This window comes from Muscardinus avellanarius (genome assembly GCF_963383645.1).
Source record: "Muscardinus avellanarius genome assembly, chromosome: 9".
NCBI lineage: Eukaryota > Metazoa > Chordata > Mammalia > Rodentia > Gliridae > Muscardinus > Muscardinus avellanarius.
In genome coordinates, this window is record NC_137795.1 from 107,002,251 (window position 1) to 107,027,643 (window position 25,393).

At 41.3% G+C, this 25,393-nt stretch overlaps 1 protein-coding gene across 1 annotated transcript in view; it reads left to right on the forward strand.

Annotated features, from left to right (window-relative positions):
• Positions 1–25,393, forward strand: part of CNTNAP2 (contactin associated protein 2) — a gene marked incomplete at both ends in the record, with an annotated part of 1,557,236 nt that overhangs the window by 1,273,603 nt on the left and 258,240 nt on the right. Inside the window, one exon of the mRNA XM_080701281.1 lies at positions 21,088–21,258. Within this exon, the coding sequence (XP_080557407.1) occupies positions 21,088–21,258 (171 nt within the window). The remainder of the gene's footprint in view (positions 1–21,087; positions 21,259–25,393) is intronic.

The following is a 25,393-nucleotide window of genomic DNA, read 5'->3' on the forward strand; positions in this document are numbered from 1 at the left end:
AAGTGCGGGGATTACAAGCGTGCGCCACCACGCCCGGCTTATTTTTTCTTCTACTGGTTTTGGAATTTGTTCTTGTTTTTCTAGGACCTTAAAAAATACCATTAGACTAATTATTTAGGATCACTCTGATTTTTTGTATAGGTACTTATAGCTATGAACTTTCCTCATAGAACCACCTTCGTGGAGTCCCAGAGATTCTGATATTGTGTATCTTTTCTCATTTGATTCTAAAATTTTTAAATGTATCCCCTGGTTTCTTCTGTGTTTGATTCATAATTCAATCTCCATGTGTCCATGTAATTTCTGTAGCTTTTTTATTGTTGATTTCTAAATCATTCCAATATGACCTGATAAGATGCAAGGAATTATATAAATATTCTTGTGTTTGCTAAGACTTGAACTGTGACCTAAAATATGGTCTATTTGGGGAAAAATTTCATGAGCAGCTAATAAAGAGTTGATTTGCTATCTTTAGATCAAATATTCTATAAATATCTGTTAGGTCCACTTGATTTATAGAATTTTGAAGTTTAAAGTGTCATTATTGATTTATGTCTAGATATCCTATTTGTTGATGATAAAGGTATGTTGAAATCACCAAGTATTTTTGTATTGAGGACTATCTTGGCCTTCATATTGAATAGTGCTTGTTTTATATAATTAGGTACAATAATATTTGGGAAATAAATATTTACTATTATTATATCTTCTTCTTAGATATCTTTTTCTTCAACCAGTATGATGTGACCTTAGTCTTTTCTGATTAATTTTGGTTTGATGTCTGATTGGTTAGACATAAAGAGTAGTCACTCCTGATTGCTTTCAAGATTTTTTTTGCATAGACTATCATTTTATATCCTTTCATTTTTAACCTATGGATGTCATCACCTAAGGTGTGTGTCCCTTATAGACAACATATAGTTGAGTCTTGATTTCAAATCCAGTCTGCCAATCGGTGTGTGTGTGTGTGTGTGTGTGTGTGTGTGTGTGTGTGTGTTGCTAGCGATGGAACCCAGGGGCATTCTACCTACAAACTACACCCCCCAGCCCAGTTTTTTATTCTTTATTTTGAAACAGGATCTCACTAAGTTGTAGAAGGCCTCCCTAAGTAGCTAAGGCTTGCCACAAACCCAGATCCTCCTGTCTCAGCCTCCCAAGTACTGGGATTACAAGCATGTGCCACCATACTGGAGAATTAATACCATTTACATTCAGTATTATTTGGAGATGCTTATTATTTCCTGTCATTTTTATTTTATTTTTTATTTTTTTATTTTTTTGCAGTACTGAGGATGGAATCCAGGGGCATTCTAGCTCTAAGCTACATTCCCAGCCCCATTTTTTTATTATTTTTTTTTAAAAAAGGCACTCACAGAGTTGCAAAGGGCCTCACTAAGAAGAAGCTGAGGCTATCCTCGAAACACAATCCTTCAGTCTCAGCCTCCCAAATGCTGGGATTACAAGCATGCACCACCATACCTGACTCATTTTGATTTTTTTCTAGTGTTTAATTTGGTCCTAATTCTCATTTTCTCAACTACTCTTCTGATAAAATCATACTTTTGTTAACTCTGTAGTTTGTTTTTAATCCATTTTGTCTCATCATCCCATTTACAGAATACCTAAAAATTTAAATTAAGCAATATATATCACTAATGGTAACTTTGAAATCAATATTTATGATTTTTAGAGTTTTGTTTATTTGATTAAAGTAATAGGTGAATAATTATTGGTGGATTTGTTAGTATTATTGATGAAAGTAGATTATATAACAAGCTCTAGATTATGACTTCCAACATACATATTTAATGCAAATATTTGAGACATTTACATAATTAAAAACTTGGTACTTAGGTTAATTTGTTCTGTGTCTTGTATTTATTTTTAATAATGCTGAACTGGTTTATGTTATATTAGAAGTTTTATTTCAACTTCAATTCTAAGGATAGTTCTGCTGGATATCATAATCTTGGTTGGCAGGATTCTTTTTGCTTTTTGTTTGTTTTGGGTTTTGTTTAGCAGGAATACACCAACCCAGACACTTCTGGATTTTAAGGTTTCTGATTATAAATCAGATGCTATGCTGATTGGTTTACCTCTAAGTGTGGCCTAATATTTTTCTCTTGACCTTTTAAAATTCTATTCTTACTTTATACAGTTTGCATTTTAATTATAATGTGTTGTGAAAATGTTCTTTTGATCTCATCTACTTAGGGTTCTAAATGCCAACTATATCTGAATTTCTGCCTTATTCCCAAGGCTTAGAAATAGTTCTGCTATTATTTCACTGAAAAGATTACTAATTCCATTTCACTGAAAATATTATCAATACAATTAGCCCATATTTCTGTTTCTTGATGTCAGTGAGTTTTGTCTCTTAATATTGTCCCAGAATTCTTGTATATTTTGATCAAGTTTTTTTATATTTTTTAAATACTATCTCCATACTCAAGGCTGGTCATCTTGTCTTCAAGCTCCAAGATTCTGTCTTCTTGATCTCATTTGTTGGTTATATTTTCAACTGAATTTCTATTTGATTCATTGACTCATTTCCAGTATTTCTGTCTGATACTTTTATAAGAATCTTCTTCTACTGAAATGCTTTTCACCATTTGTACTTTATCCCTGACTTTATTCCTCAGATCTTTCTTAATTCATTAATAATTTATTAATAGCTTTAACAATCAACTTCTTAGGCTTTTTACCCAGGATTTTATCCACTTCAATATCTGTAGACTTAGCTATTGAGGATAGAGGGGACTATAAGCTAAGAGTTATTGAAGGTATCTTGTTGGGCCTTAGTAGTTCTAGTACTTTCCACAACTGTTGAGATAGATACCTTTCTCTCTCTTTTATGTAGAGGTCTATTACTAAGTACTTATACCTTTATAATAAGCCCAAGGCTGGGTGTGTGTCTTAACTTTAACTTATCCTATCACCATAATCTAATTATTAACTTCAGCCATAAATACAACTTTGAGAGGAGAGAATAACCACCAGTAACAGTGATAATTTGAGAACAGATCATCTATCAACATATGTTAAGGAAGTTATTGCTAGTGATCTCCAAAACTCCATAAGCCAAGAGGAAAAGTGGTTGAAAAATAATGAAAAGTAGGCTGGAAAGATTAAGCATTAATGATAGCATACTAAATTGAATTGGAAAAAGAGATAAAAATAAATAAAAGAATAAATGGTGGGAAAGAAAAGAAGACAAAAATTAAAATGAGGAGAGAAAAAGGAATGAAAGCAGGGGGGTGGGGATGGAGATGAGACCAAAGAAGTATCAAGAAAGGATTCAAATAAATGTCAAAATATGTAAAATTAGATAGAAAAGTGGGAAGACACGGGATATGAGAAGATACTGGGAATTCATTTATATTAAGTTAATGTAATAACAGCCATAGAAAGGTTTGGTTTTCTAATTGCCAAGGTTCTTTAAATGGAAACGTTTCTTTCCAGGGTTTCAATTTTAGAATCTCCCAGCTGTAAGGGAGTTCGTGTGACAAAAATATCATGCTGTTTGTTTGTTCTCTGGTCTACCCCAACTGGCAAAACTTGTTAGGGAAGCCTGTGTGCTGAGCTCCACCCCTTCCTGGCCTCAAATGGCTTTGTTATTGTGAGTAGACGTGGGAATATTAAGTCTAGCAGGGATGTTGGCCAGCCTTCTCATCCACACAGCCTATAGACTGACCTTGGCCGTGTCACAGGCCTTGTTCAGAAAGCTTCGGTTTCTGTGGTGGGGGAGAACATATGCATCCATCTATCCTCAAGACCCCATACCCTTCCTGGCATAGGGGACATGGCAGAGGTGCCATGGTGGCTTTCTCTTTCCACTTGGTTCCAATCTGTCTCACTTCTGCCCCTACCAGCCCCATTTCTTATCCCAGGCATCAGAGCATAGATTTCAAATGCAAGTGCTCTTTACCTTCTCTGCTCTGCAAACTGAAAACCAGCTTCTTCTAAGTATATTGTACAGTCTCACTTGTGTGTCCAGACTGACTCAGGGCATGAGCGTCCACTGATCCAGAGTAAAATAAACCCTAATTTCTATTTTTGTCTCAGATATTCGAAAAGGAAGTATAAGACAAAAAAAAGAAAAATAGAAAAATATGAAAATAAAAAATAAACTGCAAGGATTTCTAGCCTCCTGCTTAGGCAAAGAGTCCTTTTTAAGCTGTTGCCCCAATCCTGCCTCCCTTTTCTCTATCTCCACTGAAGACTGCCAGGACATATCTTTCTCTCTCTCTCTCTCTCTCTCTCTCTCTCTCTCTCTCTCTCTCTCTCACACACACACACACACACACACACACACACACACACACACACACATTCAGTTTGCCATATATGAGTTTGCCTTCTGCTCAGATTGTGATGTTTTTGACAATGGAGCCTGTTTCTATTAAACTTGGTAGAACAAATTCAGCTCATTGGAGCAGAGCTTCCTCTCTTCCAGGGAGCCACTGGACATCCAGCACTATTGTCATCCATTTCTTGTATTAATTCTCTCTCACTGAAACAACTATTTCTGGTTTTCACTTGGATGCTAGCCCTCTGATTTACCTGTGGTGTTTTCCCGCAGCCTGTTTACCTTAGTATGCCACCACGGGGCTGTCACTTTAATTCAGTCCTATGAGCTACCGTGATATAGTGGGTTCCTTTGATTTGCCATTTTTCATATTCTATAGTTTCCAGAATCTTTTTTAAAGATTTTTTATTAGTGCATTGTATTTTTTTATTTATTTATTTTTAATTTTTTGGTGGTACTGGGGTTCCTGTAAGCCCTTCTGCCTCCGGGCTACACTCCCAGACCTATTTTATACTTTTTTATTTTTGGAAACAGGGTCTCCTAAGCCAGTGCGGCTGGCTTCGAACCTGCGCGATCCTCCTGTCTCCGCCTCCCAAGAGCGGGGATTACAAGCGTGCGCCACCATGCCCGGCTTAGTGCATTGTATTTATACATCATAATGGGGTAAAAACCTTGTGTAGACATAAATGCACACATCACCCAGCCAGCCCCACCCAGTCCCCACCTCACTCCCTCCCATGCTTGGTTTGGTGGTTGACTTTGATATGAATAAGTACATCACGCGCTTTAAAGCGTTTCCCTCTCCCCGCCTCCCATCCCCACAGTTAGGTTGCCTTATTTGCTCCTCTATAGGATCTCCTTTTTCACCTGGAGTTTATAAGAAAATAAATTGCTTATGATGAGTGAAGATTCATATTAAGAAGAGAGCTTGACCATGTCATTGGTGGGTGGGTGGGTGGTTGGTTGGTTTGTAGCTCATGGACATTTTATAATACAGAAACACATGTTTCGGTCAATATTCTCCTTGCCATGATTCAAAAAACCTGAACACCCAACTCAGAGGAAGGAAGATTTATTTGCTCAGTTTTTAGAGATTTACAGTTTCAGTCCATGCTGGGCTGGTCTGTGGAGCTCAGGGCGTAGCACTGGGAAGCAGAGGCAGGGAGAGCCCAAGCCTCTGCTCCCATACCACAGAGGCCAGACACTCATAGAGCGAGCACCGGCAGGAGAGACCTTATATAACCCCTAAGGCCACATGCCCAGGGCCCTTCTTAGCAACCAAGCCTTACTTCCATCATTGCTACCTTGTTTCTGTGAGGGCTAGCAGGGCATTCTAAATCAAAACCATTACAACATTGGTAACATCCAGGCCTATCGTAAGAATGTGGCAGCCTCAGAATCTGGTTCTTCCTCAGTACAAGTAAGAAGGCCCTTTTATCCCAATGAGGCTGCAGAATATGCAGGGTATTATAAATATGGTATATATTGCCGGGCGTGGTGGCATATACTTGTAATCCCTACGCTTGGGAAGCAGAGACAGGAGGATCACGCAGGTTCGAAGCCAGCCCCGCTGGCTTAAGAGACCCTGTTTATAAAAATATAAAAAATAGGTCTGGGAGTGTAGCCCGGAGGTAGAAGGGCTTCCAGGAACCCCAGTACCACCAAGAAAATAAAAAATAAATATGGTATATGTTGTTTGTGGTATATTGTAATGTACGTGTGGTGTGTGTGTGTATGTGTGTTTGTGTGTGTGTGGTGTGCTATATGTGGTGGATATGTGGAATCTGTGTGTATATGATGTGCAGATGGCAAGTGTGTATGTCTGTGGTACATGGGGTAGGTGTGTATGTATGTATATAGTGCATGTATGTGTGTGATGCATATGTTATGTGTGCATTTGTGGTATATGTATTGTAGACATATGTGTGACATGTTTATGTGGTGTGGGGGGGTTTATGATACATGTGTAGTTTGATATGTTTGTGATATATGTAGTACATATATATATATATGTATATATATATATATATGCTGTGTGTACATGTGTGATGTGTATGTATTATATATCTGTTTCTGGTATATGGTGGGTAAATATGTGTGTGTTTGTAATGTATTTGTGTGGTGTGTGTCTGTGATACATGTGTAGTAGGTATCTATGTGGTATTTGTATATATGTGTAGTATGCATGGTATATATGTGTGGTGTGTTTTGTGTAGCGTGTGCATGTGTGTGGTACATGTCATGGGTATCTATGTGGTGTATGTGGCATGGTGTATGTTTGTGGTGTGTGTGGTGGATGCATGTATATGTCTATAATGTGTGTAATGCATGTTACATGTGTGTTGTGTATGTTTGTAGTGTGTGGTGGGTAAATATATAGTGTGTGTGATTGTGTGATATGATGTGTGTTTATGGTATGTGGGTTGTGTGATGTGTGCATGTGTGTGTGTGTGTGTGTGTGTGTGTGTGTGTGTGTGATCTGCTGAAGGTGGAAATGAAAGATTAAGGAGAAAGTCAAGTGGATTGAAACCAGCAATAAAGCGACCATTTTCCAATACTAAATGTACTTGAAATTTATTCCCCTGCATCTGTAGGTAAATGTCCTTCTGTTCTTGAAACAATAAATCCCCATAATCTTCCCATAAAGTCTTGCAGAGGCGAAATACGAGATCGGTTCCATCAGAAACCAGTCAGCACTTTGCTTATGCGCCTTCCAATAGAATCTGAAGCCCCCGTTCGCTCTCCAGAGCCTCCGGCCCAGCAAAGGTCAGCATGCCACATGTTCCAAAGCTTCTGTGCCCCGGGTGGCTGCCAGACTGTTGGAAATAATTGCTTTCAAAACCCAGATTATGCCACTATCTACTCCGTTTCAAATTGGCATAACCTATAGCAGCACACTGTGCCAGTTGAAACCATAGCTTTTGCCTTCGCTCTCACCAGATTCACCTTTGCAGTTATTGAGATGACACCTTTAGTTTACAACTTGAAATTCCGAGGTGGGAAATGTAGGGCAGCCATCCATCGGCATGGTATACTGAACTTTACTGTATCAATTTTGATCATTATTTTACTGTCCGGTCATGTACCACTCAATCACATTATCCCCAGTAAGCGTGGAATGAGGGTCTGCTCTTTGGGACAGAAAACTCTTTCTCTTTTGTGGCTCCACAGACCCTAGGTGTCTTGGTGTGGTGTTGGTGATATCATTTACACAGGCTTAGGGTTGGTGGCATTACGGTGACATCTACCCAGTAGCATCTCCTGATGAACACACCTTTCTTTATGCAACATACTTGAACAGCTAGCCATCATTCAAGCCAACCGCCCTGCCGATACAAACTCTGATTCCTTTGAAAGTAAAACTGTTCCAAGTTAACATATCAGATGTCATTTCATTAACATCACACTAGTTTTAATTTTATAAAACTCTATATCTATTAGTTTTGCATAATCACAGGCTGATAAATGTCTTCTGTACTACTTTAAAATCCATTTTTCAATCCTTACCCCTGGGTGGTCACAACCACAGCACAGGTATCTAAACGCCTCTGCTCCCACCACAAAACAACAAGAGAGAAAAGTTGCCAAATAGAATTATATCCTCAATGCATGCTTTTATTCTTATGCCCAAGCATCTGTTTCCCAATGCACTATTTATTTTTCTATCAGAAATGATTTTCACTTAGCTATTGAATGGAATTGGTTTTCAGCTTTCAAAAGCATCCCCTTCTTCTCCAATGTATGTATACTAAAGAAGCCACAGCACATTAGGTACAAACCCAAACTAGCCATCCCAGCCCTGCATACATAGGAGTTTTTGTTATTTTCTCCTGTTATGAATAAATAGAGCCAGGCTTTTGGGGGGGGTTGTTTTCTCCTTTTTATCATTCTCTGGTATTTCCAAATGCTTCCATATGAGGCTCTTGCTTTATGTCATTACAAGAGCCCTGTAAAGAAGGAACTATTTCTCCAACCTACAAATAAATACTCTGAGGTTTAAAGGATTGTACCCCTTCTCCTCTCTGGAGCTCTTTCTGTGGTGGGCTGTCTCCTGCTTGACTGGTACATCCCTGAGGCATGGAAAATATGCTTCTGTGTTCTGTGGGAAAACACCAGCATCCATGAACAGGACGTAAGGATCTTTTTTATTTCCTGTAATGAAAAGAGCAAGAAAGGGCAACTTTGATTTGTGCCACGTAATTGTCTGGCTCATATCTATCCATTATGCCACACGCCGAGCAGGCTCCAATTTTCGCATCTGTCACTTTGCTGAAATGGGTGGTTTTTTCCCCGTGTGTTACTCACCTAATGGATTTGATATAAAATCTGTTTTTCTGTGGATGTGGGGCTCTGGAGGTTTTGTGGCCCATCAATACAGAAAGGTGCCTCATCACACCCCTCACTTCTTCCCCATGCCGCAGCAAGGGCAGCGGAATGCATCACAGTCTTCTCCAAGTCAGCTCTGACCATCCTTCATGACAACAGGGCAGACAGTAAAATGGGAACTTAATGGCATTAGACCATGAGTTACAATGATACAAAGAGAGAATCAGATAAGAGGGCAGGTGCCACAGTATAGACGCAAGCCCACAGGGCTGGCAGTCCTCAGAGTCCGTTTCCAACCTGTTAGCCTACACGAGGAGCCCTTGAGTGTCAGTGTGACCAGCACCTTACATAGCCAAGAAGGGAAATGCTGACAGCACCTGAAAGTCTACACAAATAAGGCCAAACCAGGAGACTTTATGTCCTTCTGGGCTATGCAACTCTTCAGTTCTGAAACTTGAAAATAGGTTTGGCAGCTGGTCATGGCAATGAATAGCAATAGCTGGTCGTGGGATTGTCAATGGTCCAATTACTTTAAACATGTCTTGCTCTTCCTTATTCAAGTAACACATACTGGATACCTGTGGGTTAGGCTGGCTGTTACAGGAAGAAGGATAAAAAAAAACAACAACATATATTTGCCCTCATAATTCACAGCCTAGCAGAGGAGAGGGGCAGATGAAAGTAATTATAATAAATAAGTATGAGAAAAAATTTAAAAATTAATAAAGCAGTGTGTTCTGGTGCCATGACAGATATAAGATGGATCAAAGAAAAAGACACTGGTTGTGGTGGCACATGCTTGTAATCCCCGCGCTTGGGAGGTGGAGACAGGAGGATCACGCAGGTTTGAAGCCAGCCTTGCTGGCTTAAGAGACCCTGTTTCCAAATAAAAAAATATAAAATAGGTCTGTAAGTGTAGCCCAGAGGTAGAAGGTTTCCATTCCCCAGTACCACCAAAAAGAAAGAAGGAAGGAAGGAAGGAAGGAAGGAAGGAAGGAAGGAAAGAAAGAAAGAAAGAAAGAGAAAAGGAGCATCATCCCCAGCCCAGGCAGGGGTCATAAAGGCTCTCTAGAGGAGGTCGAAGAGGAACTGCATCTTTTTTATATGCTTTTATTGGTGCATTATAGTCTCACATCATAACCTAAATCATGGAACTGAATCTTAAAAGACTGTGTGGGAACCCAGTCAGATGAAGAGTATATGTTGAGTTGGTGAAGGAAGAGGAAGCTGGGGAAAAGGATGACCCAGGAAAAGAAAGAATGCAAATAAGGACATGGAAGCCACGAACAGCACTGTGGGCTTGGAAGCAATAGTAGGGACATGTGGCTGAAGTATGAGGCTGGAGGTGAGGGAAACAAGGCTGGGGAAGGGGGCCTCGACTTACTGTGCTCTCAAGGAGTGGGCAGTATAGTCCACACCCTACTTGGGACCATTGGGGTTTTATACGTGAGAACAAAATAGCAGTGTTGCAGTTGAGACATATTCTTCTGTTGCTTGGTAAAGGATGGATTTAAGATGAGGAGTGTTGGAATTAGAACCCAGTTGGGAACTTCTGCAGGATCCAAGTGAGAGACAATGGCCTGAGTCAAGACGAGAGGGGAAATGGAGAAGAGGGGCCAGGACGCACTGCAGAATGTTCAGGAGGTGTAGATTTGGGGACACAGGGATTGACTGGAGACCAGGGAATGACCTCCTAGTTTCTGGCTTGTGTGCAAGCATGAGGAAAGCTGTACCTTCTAAAATAGAGAGTGCTACAAGTAGATTTTTGAACTGGAAGAAAGCCATGTTCGCTTTCAGAGCTTGAGCTACCGGTAGGTCATCAAGACAAAGCTAGTCAGCAAGAAATACACATTTGACCCCCTTAAAATTATAGTAAAGGAATAACTGTAGGGATAATTTTGGAAACCACAGTCAGTACTAGAATCATTCATCCCCAGAGCACCTGAGCATTTAAAAGCTAGACATCCCAAGTCGCCCTCCGATGGCCATCTCGGGGTACTACATCACTTGTGAAATTTTATCATCAATTTGCGTGGAGTGGATATAAATTTATTCTACAACCTCTTTAGTCAAGTCTTAGGTCATGGTTTTATTTCTGAAAAATCCAACAGATCTTCCTCTAATCCTGTTTGCCAAGGTATGAGAGAACTTGACCTGCTAGTTTCTCCTTTCTTAGAATTGAAAGACTGAAATTTAAAAGAACAGGAAGCCCAAAAGTTTCCCTGACACCTAGTTACTCATACTGCCACTTCTGAATGTCGTTAGCTTTGAAAACCAACATATCTGGGATTTCCATGCATCCTAAAGGCCCTAAGAATGGAAGTTGGGGGAAATTCAGGAACCTAATGTGGAGCCCCGAAGGAAGAGCTTTATCCAAAAAAAAAAAAAAAAAAAATAGACTTGTTTTCTACCTTCCGAACACCCAAGTACACACAACTATCCCAAACAATGAAACTAAAATAAACTAAATTAGCTCCATGTGCCACTTCTATTTAAATGTACCATTTAAATGTACTATTCAACATGGGATCATTCCCATGATTAATTAGAAATAAGCCAGGTTTATCAGAATATGGCTATTAGCCAACTCACGCCGTTTGAGTAGTATGCAGAACAGGGTTTCACCATCATATCCTTTTTTCCTGTGGGGCTCCATTCCCAGTCTAGATGCAAATAACTGAGCCATAGAGAGACCCTGGGTGAAGTAGTTAAACCACTGACTCTTCTCATAAGTTTGCAGCGTTCTCCTTTTGGGTCGCAGCAGTGGATAAGGCTGGCTAGAGAACATGGAATACTGCAGAGAGAGCTGCCCAAGGGTGCCATCTGAACCTGGCTTCCTCTCTGTTGAGGTTAACCTACCTAGCAACAGGAGGCTTAGTGCTCTACAGAGCTACTTTTTCCTAACCTGAATGTAAAAAGGGTTTAATTAAGGGAGTGATTTTTCCCCATAAGGAAACTTCTACAAATAGACTCTAATATACATGCAAATGGAGCCATCTGGTTTATTGTAAACAGCACCCAGCCCATGCTACACAATAGAGAGCTCATTGTATCACTCGGAGAATACTCAAAGTGTAACCTTTGGGTCACTGATAATTTTCAGAGTAATTAGTCCCTTCCAAGCTGGTATTTATATTAGAAAGTGCTTGCCATTTAAAGCAGAATTTATAGACGAGCTTCTCAGTGTGGTCCAAGTATGGGGTACATTTGGTGGCCTGAGAAAATTATTGCGTCTAGGAGAAGATGGCAAAACCATTAGCAGATAGAGGCCCCCAGCAGCCATACACCTCACCAAACTGCCTTCCAGAGACGTCCATGCCAGCCCAATGCAAACCCTCCCAGCCACTGCCTCATATAGAAAGTCACCTCTCCCTGGTCACCTCTCTCCACTCTGATGGGAAAGGAAGACAGCAGGGGCCAGGCACATCTCTACAAGAAAGTTTACTCACAGTCATCCCTGGAAAACCATTCTTCCAAGGAGTTATTTCTGTCATTTGAGTAATTCTGTTTCACAGCTATCATCACTCCTGTCTTCCTTGGATTTTTGTACTTAATGGCAACTCTGCAAAACCATGTAATGCTTTGAGGATTCTGGACCATCACTTCCATTCTTGCAAGTGGAATTCTTTTGGAAAAAATCATTGAGGACATGAATAACAAGGGGTAGTTTTTGAAAGGTGGCCAGGGGGGAGCCGAGGAATGGAAGGGATGTCCAGGCAAAACAGACAGCAGGGGAGCCTGGGATGGGTCCTCGAGCCGCAGATGTGCCATGATCCTGGAGCCCAGCCCAGCTGTGCTGGCTGCCCCCACCTACCCCACCAAACATTCCACCTGTATCTGTCAGCATTCCTACAGCTATCATCTAAAGACTTGCCCACATAACTTAGAAGAAAGACTTATTATCTTATGGTTTCAAGTTAAGACAATGTGAGGCTGGGGACAGTATATCTCAGGACATGGCAGCAGGAGGCAGAGAAAGGAAGAATATATAAGCCGTGCTCCTCATATCATGGGGGTTAGAAGCAAGAAAGGGGGAGTGTGGGGCATAGGAACCATATATGACCCCCAGACCCAACCCCCCAGGGACCTACCTCTCCAGACACATCCATATAAGTCCATTACAACAGATATATCCACTGCTAGGATTACAACCCTTATATAACTCACCTATATCAACTCTGAATATTAATAAATAAGTTCTTTAAGGGACACTTTACATCTAACTATAATACCACCCCTGTGGTAAGGCTTGGGAGGAAGCTCAAGGCTTGCTGTCTTCCTGTTCATACTTTAAGGAAAAAGGCTCCCTGCTCATCTTCCCTGCTTTCAGCCAAGCTCTCATGTGTGACCATGCTGATACCAAAAGCCACCAGTTTGGTCGTGATTAATAACAGTGATTGGACATTTGTTGTACACAGCAGTCTGCAAAGTGCATTTCATGGATTGCCTCCTGTGATTCTTACCACACCCCATAAAAGAGACTCCATTGTTCTCTCACTGTACAGATGAGGAAAGTAAGATCTAGAAAGGTCAGGTCACCTGCCAAAAATCACCCAGTGGGAAAAGGTGAAGAACCAGAGTGGGAGCCAGATGATCGGATCCCAAAGCTACACAGGCAATCAGCACCCAGGGATGCACTTCCCTGCCATTGGCCCCTCACAGCTGCGGCCTCTTGTGCATCTGCTCCTTCATGGTACCCCACAGCCAACCATCAGAATCCTCCTGGCTCCTGTGAAGATAGGGAACCCCCTCTGTCACCTCGCTCTTCCTTCTCCATGAATTTAGCACATGGCACATTCAGCTGCCTATGGCTGGCAGGAAAGGGAAAACCCAAAGTCCAGATCACTGATAGGAGGTGAAGAGAAAGATAAGCCAACCAGGACTCCAGTTGAATTGGAGCCGGGGAGCGGGGGCTCAGGAAGTCTATATGGGGGTCACTCATCATAGCTCCATTCATCTGACCTGCCGGAGACTTTCCCATTCAACCACATAGGGATGGGAAGTAAAATGGGGCTGAAAAGCCTAGAGAAAGAGTCAAGGAGATGTGCATTAGAAGGCTTTTAACTTATTGTGAGGTTTTGTAACCCCCTCGCATCATCCTCCCTCTTCCCAGCTCCCAGAACCCTGACCACTAGACAAGGATTCTTCATGAGGAAATTGGTAGAGTTCCTCATGAAATCGAATGATCCAAGAACCCCCAAGACGTCAAAGACACTGACATTTGGGGGCCTTCAGTGAGACAAGGAACTCTTCGTGTTTTAGAGTCCACCACCAACCCCTAACTAAATGCTCCACACGTTTCGGTCAGTCAGCTCTCTGGCCTCTCACTGGTCAGTGTAAATGGATATACACCCATCTACCATGTAAGGTCATCAGAAACCTCATGAACGAAGTTAACAATGTAGGGAGCAGGAGGCTTGGGGAAAAGACAATGCAGACAGCAGATGGAAACTTCTGGAAAAGTTGTAGTATTTCCAGAGAGATAAGTGAAGATACTAAAATAGTGCAATGATTATGACAACAACAAAACCAGAACAGAGCACTCTGAGGAAGGGGCTGTCTGAAAACACTAAATACTACTTGGAAATTAAAAATGCCGTAGCTGAAACTAAAACACAACAGCAGGGTTGAAAACGATGCCGAGGAAATGTCCAGGGAAATAGAACACAGAGACGAAAGACCGAAACGAGGAACAAAAGTGAACACCAGAAATAAAGAGAAGTCTGAAATTAGTAGGTGTTTGAAAAGGATCAGAGACATCATCATGTGACGGGGTAGAGACATCCACACCAAGGCAGGCATGTGAAGTTTCACTGCAAGTTAAAGAAAGATCTTATGCCGGGCGTGGTGGCGCACGCTTATAATCTCCGTGCTTCGGAGGCAGAGACAGGAGGATCCCGCAGGTTCGAAGCCAGCCACGAGTGCTGGCTTAGGAAACACTGTTTCCAAATTTTAAAAAAATGTAAAAATAGGTCTGGGAGTGTAGCCCGGAGGTAGAAGGGCTTCCAAGAACCCCAGTACCACCAAAAAAAAAAAAAAAAAAAAAAAGATCTTATAAGTTCCCAGGGAGAAATATGGTGTGTGTGTGTGTGTGTGTGTGTGTGTGTGTGTGTGTGTGTGTGTGTGTAGATTGCCCACCAGGCGCAGTCATCAGAGAACATTAGCTTTCTCAGTAACAGCCCTGACAGCTTGACAATTTTCTTTCTGGAGTTTCTCAATTAGGTGTGAAAGTAGCATAATGACTCATCAGAAGAACAAGGATTTGGAAAGTTAACCTCTAATACCTCTTTTCTCAAGAAGCTGTCTGAGAATGTGTGCCAGGAAGATGAGGATGCAGACCCAGAAATGGGATCCCAAAATTTGGGGATGGGATACTGAAGAGTGGCAAAATGAAGTCCCTGTGATGGTGGAGAGAGCGGCCCCAGCGTAGGATGTGTGCAGCGAGGCTGAGAAGAACCAGTAGAGGCAGGGTCCAGAAGATGCCTCCCCAGGATAAAAACCAAGTTAGATGATCCAAGGTGTTTAATGTTGGGAAATTTTTTGAGAAAAATACTTCAGTGCTAGAAGAGAATCCATGACAGGTACATAGAAAACTGTACAAAGAAAAAATATTATTGATTCTAGAGAAATAAGAATTATTTTAATTAAATAATTATATATTACTATAAAATAATTGTAATAAGAATTATTATATTTTAAAAAGAAAATATAATTTGATTTTACTCCCTGATTCACTTTAGTCCCTAAAAATTAAATACTGAACTAAAATATTACCCAAATCTGTGATTTTGCTTTTGGGGATAGACTATCAAAAAGAGGGAGGAGGGGGACAAGGATTAAAACATGCTAAATCTTCATCTTTCTTACAGGAAAATCAATAAATTAAAGCTGTAAAGTATCAATATAGTATCAATATCTGCAGAAGGATCTTTAAATATAGGGGTATAGCTAAAATATTTAAAGGTCTTAGAACAGATTATCTCTAAGGAGTTATTTGGGGTGGGGAGTGGAGTAGGGAAGTGAATTTTGCTGGCATCATTAGACTCTTAGAACTATGTCCATGTAATGCTTCCATGTAAGAAATGAAAATTAGGCTTAAAATTAAATGTTGCTTATCAGAAAATATCCTTAGAAACTCTGAAGTTGGAATCCCATACCATATAACCATTGGTCAGATTAAAGAAAAAGGCTGTTAAAAAATTCGGATGAACATCTGATACTGCGTCTTGTACTAAAGACCAACTGAGCTTTGCAGCAATACAGAATAGCAGCCATGTCTCGTTTGCTGTCCCAGCCCACTCTCTGACACTCAGCTGGAAGCACCTCCCTGGTCCCTCATACCAGAGGAGATAAGCCTGGCCTTGCCCAGGGTGTATTTAAGACTTCTCACATGATTGGCTCATTTATAAGCTTGAAGAGCATTTTATGTCATCCCAACCATTTGCCAAGCTTCTAAAAACTGCTGCTCCAGCCAGGGGTCCCTGACCTTTCCAACTTAACTTGTTCTTCTGTTACTGTTGACTGATCCTTCCAGTCTCAGGCAGTCTTTGTTATCTATATCTCACCTTCTCTCTCTCTCTCTCTCTCCAGCCTTGCCACCTTCTGCCTGTCCACACTGGCCCGGGCTCTGCCACCTGTTCTGGCTCTCTTTGCAAAACAGGGAATCTCTTATTTCCAACTTGGTATTCTCTTCCAGTATGCTTTACCCTCCATAGCACTACCCTTGATTGCAAGTCCAAATTGCAGCTATTTCAATAACCTTAAGGTTATGAGACCATCAGTCTCACAAATGTATGGCATTGTTCAATGAGGTCATAGGGAATAATAGAAATAAAGTCATGGATGAAGAAAATTATGGCGTGCTTGGAGAAGCAGGGTCCAGTTATCCATAGGCAGTAAAGCAGCATTGGCTTTTATTAATATCTACTTCAATACTCGGGTCCACGATAGTCAGGCTGTACCATGAAGCGGTGTTTTGTCCAGTTGAGGACTTTGCGCGTGAAGTAACATTGGCTCTAAGTGAGAAGCACAACTAGTCACTTATTTACTTATTTAACAATTGTTTATTGAGCACTGAGGAGGCTCTGAGGCTAAAAGTTATAGAATGACATGGTTTTATCCCAGCTTTCTCAGCACTCATGGACAGTTGGGCACAAAACAAACCAACAGTAATAGCACTGCAAGCTCCCTGCATTGTGAAGTATGATGTGCACTGGAGAAAGCTCTCACATTATTTTATTGAAAACAAAAAGTCCCAGTGTCTGGGTAGCAGACTCTTCTGAATGAGGGTCCCTCAGGTCTGGAGTGGCAACATCCAATCTTCCTCTTCCTCCTCCTCCTCCTCCTCCTCCTCCTCCTCCTCTCCTCCTCCTCCTCCTCCTCCTCCTCCTCCTCCTCCTCTTCTTCTTCTTCTTCTTCTCCTTCTCCTTCTCCTTCTCTTCCTCCTCCTCCTGCTCTTCTTCCTCCTCCTGCTCCTCCTGCTCTTCCTCCTCCTCCTCTTCCTCCTCCTCCTGCTCTTCTTCCTCCTCCTGCTCCTCCTGCTCCTCCTCCTCCTCCTCCTCCTCCTCCTCCTCCTTCTTCTTTTGTGCTAGGTATTGAACCCAAGGGCATTCTCTGCCTAAGCTATACCCCAGCCTATTTTTTTTAAAACAGGGTGTCACTAAATTGCGAACGCTGGCCTAGAACCTACCATCCTGCTGTTTCAACCTCTCAAAGACTGGGAATATAGACAGGCATCACCACACCCAGCTATCATCTTCTTTCTTTCTACACTAATTAAAAGCCTTTAAGTCTGCATAGCTGAACACATTTAGTTACAAATTCTATCTAGGAGCCATTCAGTTCCTATATTGTAATATATTATAAAGTGTAACCAAGATCGACATTTGAGAGGATGAGCTTTTGAATATAAACATAAATGGAAGTTCTGATATCCTTAGCCTGTGCCCCAGTGGGTCTCCTTGATTAGCTCTACAAAAGACACCTCAACTTTGATGCCACCAGTTCAACCCAGAATAGAGTGGCTGGTCAAAAATTCTGAATTTAATCAATTTACCCAGAGATTTGGGGAAATTCAAAGGTGGCCTGTAATAATCCCAGCATTTCCAGGATACTGGTAAACACCATTTATACAAAGCAGGATTTTCCTGTGAATAAGACCATTCAAGAGACCAAATTAGATTGAAGTTGCTTAGTGAGCATAGAATTAGAACTAATGGAATTGTGGTCTGTAGAGATGTTTCATCAAACTAGAACAACTGATTGAACAGCCCTCTCCTCTCTGGGGATATTTCCATCTGAATAACCAGAGCTGGACCTCAAATAAATACTGACATATTTTACTTTTAGCTTTCCTTTTTCTAGAATCACTTTAGACAACTGCCCTTCTGTTAATATATCACCACCTCAGAAAATAAGACTGTACTTGATTGGATTGATACTTTAAAATGTTAATTACATTCCCATCCTGGGGATCCAACCTAAAGAGACAGAATTGCTTTGCTTAAGGCTGAAGGTTGCCTAGGGACTTTGATCACTAAAGCCTCTGAGGTTGTTAAAGGGTTCTCGCCCAGTGCGGAGTTCTTCTGGCCCCAAACGACTTGCTCTCATTCCCTCCCAGCTTTGGGACTCTCTGAGGAGCTAGAGAGTTGCTTTTTTTCTTTAGGTTTTCTCAAGAGTCCCTCAGGCAGCTGGCAAGGGTAAGCCTGCACTTCTCTTGTTGTACAGGAAGCCAGATGTTGACCCAGAAGGAAGGCTTAAGGTGATAGCAACTCCAAGGACAGTGAAGTCTTTCTTTTCTTGTATAATCCTACCCAACATATACAGTATTCTTCTTCTCAAAAAGAAGCTAGTCTATTTTTCCTCCTGAAAGTTATGATTTTGCAGTGAGTAAGAGAGAGAAAGAGGGGGGGGGCACAACGGAAAAGTTTTTGATCTGGGACACATTAAGGAAGTCTCTCCAACCCCTACAGCCCCCAACATTGCCCTTTTTACCTTAATTGAGACACTTACACATGTATTTTGCACAGATTACTGGTTATGTATTGCCTACTAAAATAATTAATAGGGAGACCATTAAGCTAAAATAACTTCAGAGCCTACAGAAATAGCATGAACAACTTTATGTCCATAAATTCAACATGCTAGCTGAAATATAGAAAGTCATAACGAGCCAAACCCAATTCAGTGTGAATAATAAAACAAAATTCAAACTTAACCAACCAGAAACCACCAACTAACCTCTCACCAGGGACTTTCCACATTAACTAATCAAAGACAGCCCTCTACATCCAAGGGTCATGGATCCAGCAAGTGCAGATAGATTTCTAATTGCATCTATACTGAATATATACAAACATTGTTCTTGTTATTATTCTCTAAATGTAGTATAACAACTTTTTTCATAGCGCTTACATCATATGAGGTATCATAAGTGATCTAGGGATGATTTAATGTTTGCAGGCAGATATGCATAGGCCACTGCAAATATCTCCACATTTTATCCTAGGAGTAAAAGACATGAGTTTTGATATCTGCCAAGGGTTCTAGAACTGATTCCCTATGGATACCCAGGAATTGACCTATCTTTTTTGTCTTAATTCCACAAATACTTTGCTTCTTCTGTTGCCCTCCCCTTCTAGAAGCCACTAACCCTCTTGAGTCTGATTCTACTCATTCAGGCATCCCTAAGGCTCAACTAAACTCAGTAAAACTTTAATGTGCTCATCTATATATGTTTAGCTTTAAACACTCCCTACATGTATCTCTATGTCATGATATCTTACATATCTCTAAAACCAAAAAGTAGCATTAATTAAATAAGATGTTTTAATAGTATCCAGCATTATTATACATTTAATTTAAAATTATGGCTCAAGTACAGCAGGACCAACACAAAGTTGTTCTATTAAGAATCTTAGTTGAGATTAATATTACATATGTACAAAATTGTCATAAAAGAAAGGAAAAATGTAGTGTGTGTATATAGAGAAACTAATGAAGGGAACTTAGTTGATTCATTGTGCTCTTTGGGGGAAAGTTACAGCAAATATTGTTTAAAACATTTTCAAATTTAGCATTAAAGTTAATGCCTTTGGCAGATGGTTTAAAACATACCCATGTGTTTTAGTCTTAACTTGTGATGGGAAATATATTCAAAAATATATACATGTATAAAAGAATTTCTCTCCTGGAGATGAAGTTGAGAGCCAAGTCAAGTCTCGTATTAAGTTCTTGGTCTATCTGTCTTAATGGAATCTTGAGTAATCCAGTTTGGTGTTTTCATTTTCTCCTGTGAATTGCTCTTCCCCTGGGGATACCAGCCACTCTAGCAGACAATGGACAGAGGGTACATTTGTGTCAGGGTAGAGGCTAGGACTCCACTCTTCCTGTTACCTGCTCTACCCTTTCCTCTGCAGGTACCCCCCCTCCATGCACACCTGACAGTGGGGTGGGCTCAGCTCATCACTCTCCACCTACAAAGAGCCCCCCAGGTCAGAGCTGCTCTGGGAGTACCCAGGGAGGAGCTGCTGAAGGAACAGATGCTCTATTTGGGGGCAACTCACTTCTGGGGCTTAGAACAGAAGAGGTGAAGAAGCTGCCCTTGCTTAGCCTGGCCACTTCTCACTCTCTCTCCCAGCTCCTCATTCCTGCAGGACTTCCAGTCTCCCACTTGTGTCCTGAAGCACTGCTCTAGGTATCTGAGAAACCCTGACCTGGGAGCAGGCACCAGCTACCCAAGGCAAAGGGGAATGAGAAGCAAAAGCAGACAACCCACAACCCCATTTTCCTTAGCTCTAGCCCAAATTCTTGCTTCTGATCAAAGCCACCAGCCCACCCAGTTGTGCTGGTAGATATCTGCAGTCCTAGCACTCAGGGGGCTGAAACTGGAAGATCATAGGTTGAAGGCCAGCCTCAGCAACTTAGCACAACTCTCATCAACCTAGCGAGACCTTATTTCAAAATTTCAAAAGGGCTCAGGTATAGAATGCCCCTGAGTTGCATCTCCAGTACCAAAAAATAAAGCCACCAACACATAGACACTTTCAGAATAGCCTACACACACACACACGCACACAGCAGCACCAGGGGCTTCTCTCGATTTTGATCTCTCTTAGAATTTACTCCCAAAAGTCCCTCCAGGCATATCTTGGTGGAAGCTCCAGATATCAAAATAAAAATATTTTATATAAATAAAATAAATATTGTACATAAATCATCTATACTGATATTTTATTAATGCATATAAATTTGTATGTATTTTATATGCCCATGTAACTTTTAGAAAGTCAAAGATGTGTTCGTGGGTACTTAGTGCAAATTTGTTCAACAGGATGAAAGGAAACAAAGCTATTGCCAATGCAGGCTGATTAAACCCAAGAAATGAGTATCTTTTAGATAATCACTCTAATGAAGGTGTCAATTAACCTGTTTTTTCTCTTTTCTCCCCACAGGGAATTACTGGAATGCCGCCTCTTTCCCAAACCCATCATCCTATCTACACTTCTCTACTTTCCAAGGGGAAACCAGCGCTGACATTTCCTTCTACTTCAAGACATTGATCCCCCGGGGAGTATTTCTTGAAAATCTGGGGAACACAGACTTCATCAAGCTGGAGCTGAAATGTGAGTGTCAGTTCCTGTCAACTCGTGAGCATCCCACTCTGTCGCGTGAGGCTGGTCCTAGCCCAGATTATAGAGCACCATGTGGCTGGAACATGAATGGTTCTAGTTCCAGGAACAGAACTGGAAGGTGGACATAAACTGAAGCCCATCCTTGGGATGCCCCAAGAAAACAGGTGCAGGAGAGATACCCAAACCAGTCCTCAGGATGAGAGAGATTGTGCCACCCTATTGATGTGGGGTAGAACATGGATGTGGGATTCTTTTCTGATGTGGCTCTTTTCCAAAGAGATAGGACAGAAATAGATAGAGGTGTATGTAAAGTGATCTGAGGAACAGATGGAGGAGGGATGACACTAAGAAAAAGAGGAATAATAAATAACATCTGTGTGACCGAGCAGCATCAGAGACCAGTTATGTGAGAAAATGCTGAGCGTGCCATTTTCCAAAAGGGGCACCCACATACCCCTGTAAAAGAGGAGATTCTGAATTTATTTAGCCAGGGATACAGAAATGAACAGAGGTAAACACAGACCAGCTACTGTTTAGCTCAGCTCAACTCAGCTGGTCTCACATCCATAGACCCCCCCAAAAAGTCTGTTTTCTATAGTAGGAGCACGTTTGCTGCATCTGAGAGGTACAATTCTTGCCCTACTTAGGGCCTAGGTTCTGCTTTAGGAATTTACCACCCATAGATACTGAGACAAGCATCTCCCAGCTGTTAAGACAAGTCAGTGTCTGCAACATCACAGCCTACCCAGCCCATTTACAAAAATCCCAGCCTCCTGCTGGGCATGGACATAGCATAACCTCTTTTCAGGTGGTTATTAGTTCCCTTTATCTGAGTGCCTGTTCTACTGGGCCTGGTCCCAGAGTGATCCATTTCCCAGTATTACCTGATGAAATGTATTTCTCTTTTTACAGTTATGATTATGAATTTAAAAATAGAATCTTGGATACATACCCTTCTGCTAAAATCCCATTGACTTTTTTTTTTAAATAGTAGACTATGATATAGCAGAAGAGCACAGAACTTAGCATTCTCAGGTTCAAATACAAATTTGGGGCAAATTGTGGACTCTTTGCATCTCAATGGTCTGTGCTGTAAAGTGGGAATGTTAGTAGTTCATGCCAGTTTTTCTGGTGATAGGTGTAGATTTTCATGGAGTGTTGCATTTCCAACTCCAGTGGATGCTATAATCACCTTCCCATGGTAATTATTCCAGATCTGAATGAAGACAAATTTGACAGAGAGGGAGACTGTGGATATTCTGGCCCTAGAATTAAAATTAACTTACTAATTATTTATTAAAAATTCCTCTTTATTGAATTATGGATCACAGTTATTAAAAAGGGATTTTTCGCTTCCCCAAGTGATAATTCAATGAATCATACTATCTCTTGACTTCTACATGTGTTGGATTGCATTATAGAAATGTCTCTATTTCTAAAAATAGGGATTGTGGGCCAAAACAAAATACTGACCATCTCATATTTAAATAATTCTATAAGTTTTTACAAAATTATCTGGATCCTCCATATTGGTTTTATATCATGTTTCATAAAATCATGCCCAAGTGGAGACAAAACCAAACCAAGAGAAGAGAGAGGGTGTTTCTATTCAGCACCTGCCTCAAAGAATCAAACTTGATTCTGATTAAGAAAATTCAGATATGTTTTCATTTGGGGATGTGTGTGTGTGTGTGTGTGTGTGTGTGTGTGTGTGTGTGTGCATGTGTGTTTTCCTGGGAATTTAACCCAGAAGGATTCTACCTCTGAGCTATACCCCAAGACCATTACATTTTTTTTTTTTAATTTGGAAACAGGGTCTTGCTAAGTTTCTAAGAGTCTCACTCCTTGATGAGTCTGGTATCAAACCTGTCATCCTCCTGCCCCTGCCTCCCAAGTACTGGGATTACAGGCATGCACCACCACTCCCCACACTTCAGATACGTTTTCAAAGTCTTTCCAGGTCTTTCCACGGTGTGACAACTCTGGTACACAGTGAATTTCAGCCTTGTCGTATAACTTTTTTTTTTTTTCATATAGTTCACCTTGGACATTCAAGAAACATATCTGAGGCTGGACTCTTTTGGAATCTCCTGTACCTGCTAATGACCACTAAAAGTGAAAATACCTTTTTCATATCCCCAAATGGTGTATACCAGACACCCAGCATTATATGGCTCAGGGTTTAGGGGGATCTTAGTTGGGGGGACATAGAGAGGCGGGTTTCTGTGGTTGAGAGAAATTTTCTTGAGGTAAATAAGAAGTGGATTTTCCAGAAAGACATCTACCACTAAGAGAAACTGAGGCACAAATTGATTAAGAAACAAAGAGAGTTTATTTGAGCTGATCAGAATTTCAACTAAGAAAAACACAGATTTAAGCTCTTTGATGTGTGCTGCAGATTTCAAACAAGTTTTTGAGGCAGAGAGAGAGAGAGAGAGAGAGAGAGAGAGAGAGAGAGAGAGAAGAAAGAGAGATTATATCAGTGTTGTGGTGTTTTGTTAAGAATTTGAATTTGGGTAGACAGGACATCATGATGTCATCTGAAAAAGGGACTGGATATCTTAAAGAATATCTGAAAAGCAGTTCTTAGCAGGGGAGTGAAGAAAAAGGACAAGAACAAAGAAATTGGGAGAAAAGAAGAGAGTTGGGGGTGAGATGACCCTGGTAAATATCTATACCATAGAGGCAGCTGTTCCTCTCTAGTGAAAACCATGGCACTCAGCATGTCCACTCTAGGATACAGCAACTTTGAGCCTGAGCAAAGGGCATACGTCTGCACAGGGGTCAAAAGTCCTCGAAGCGGACCTGTCTGAGACCTGGCCTCGCATGTCCTCTTAGCCTAATATTTTGGGGTGCTTCTATAGGCTTTGTCTTTTGTTTTCAATTTCCTCCATAAGAAACATGAAGAAAAAATGGCGGGTGAGACTTGCCGCTGCCTCATTGGCCACGGTATTCATTCTGACTCCCCTGTCAGGACTCTGGGGGAAGGGGTAAGGAGACCTCTAAGATGCGATACCCACTGTGCTCAACCTTCTCCTTCAACATGTTTCCCTAGCAGTGGCTTCCTTCTAGAAGGTTCAGGAAAGGCAATATCTGGGGTCAGACGTTTGTAAACTGTCTCTCCTTTTCCCCTTGAGTCTGTTAGGCTTTCTGATCTCTTTCTGATAGGAATTCAGATTATGTTTCTCTGCGTGTGTCTCAAAGGGGTTCTGTCACAGTGCATGCCCACACAGTGCTTTCTAGAATAACAGTCCCATTAATTAACTACATCGTGCCCTTCTGTCAGGAGCAGAAGATTCTTGACTCGAGAAACAGTGGGTGTGTGTACAGTAAGTTAATGAGATGCCATCACATCTCCTGTGCGAGTGGAAAAACACACAAGATAAAATTAGGCCAATCTTCCTTACTTGTTAGCATACTTTAAAGGCAACATTTATGTCCCAAGGACTTACTCTTAATGTTTATTTCTTCGTTCACCAAGTGTTTCTTGAATGTCTTCTCCGGTCTGGGTCTTAGGCTGGGCACTAAAGGAACAGGAACATCAAGCATGGTTTCTTTCCCTCAAAGATCTGTCTCTTTGTTTTGAAAATCAGACAAGCAGACGCATGGCTATGATAATAACACAGTAGCTCAGCTTTATTCACACTATTAAGTCTCCTGTCTGGTTCCAGGCACATGACATGAGTCATCTTTCTCCTAACCATCCCCTGAAATGAGCACTGCCATTTGTACCTATGTTTTACAATTGAGGACACTGAGGCACGGGGTGAGGGAACTGCTTGGTCAGGGCACTTGCCTAGGACTTACAGAGCTGCTGTCTGTCTGACCCAGAGCCACTGGTGTGAACATTAGTGCACTCTGCCTCCCCCAGCAGGGAGAGAGTGGCAGAGAATGCCAAGGGGAACATTCAACCTGAACAGAGTGACAAGCAGCGCTTCCCAGGGAAAAGTGGTGCTGTAATTAAATTTTGATGGATGAGCAGGAGTCAGTAAGGTAAAGAAGGTGAGGAAAGAACAGGAATCACAAAAGAAAGGTATTTCAGGATAACTCCAAAGGAGTGACAACACCAGGGACTGAGCCCAAGCACTCAGGAGCATACAGGTGCAGAGGGGCCAAGGTAGAGCTC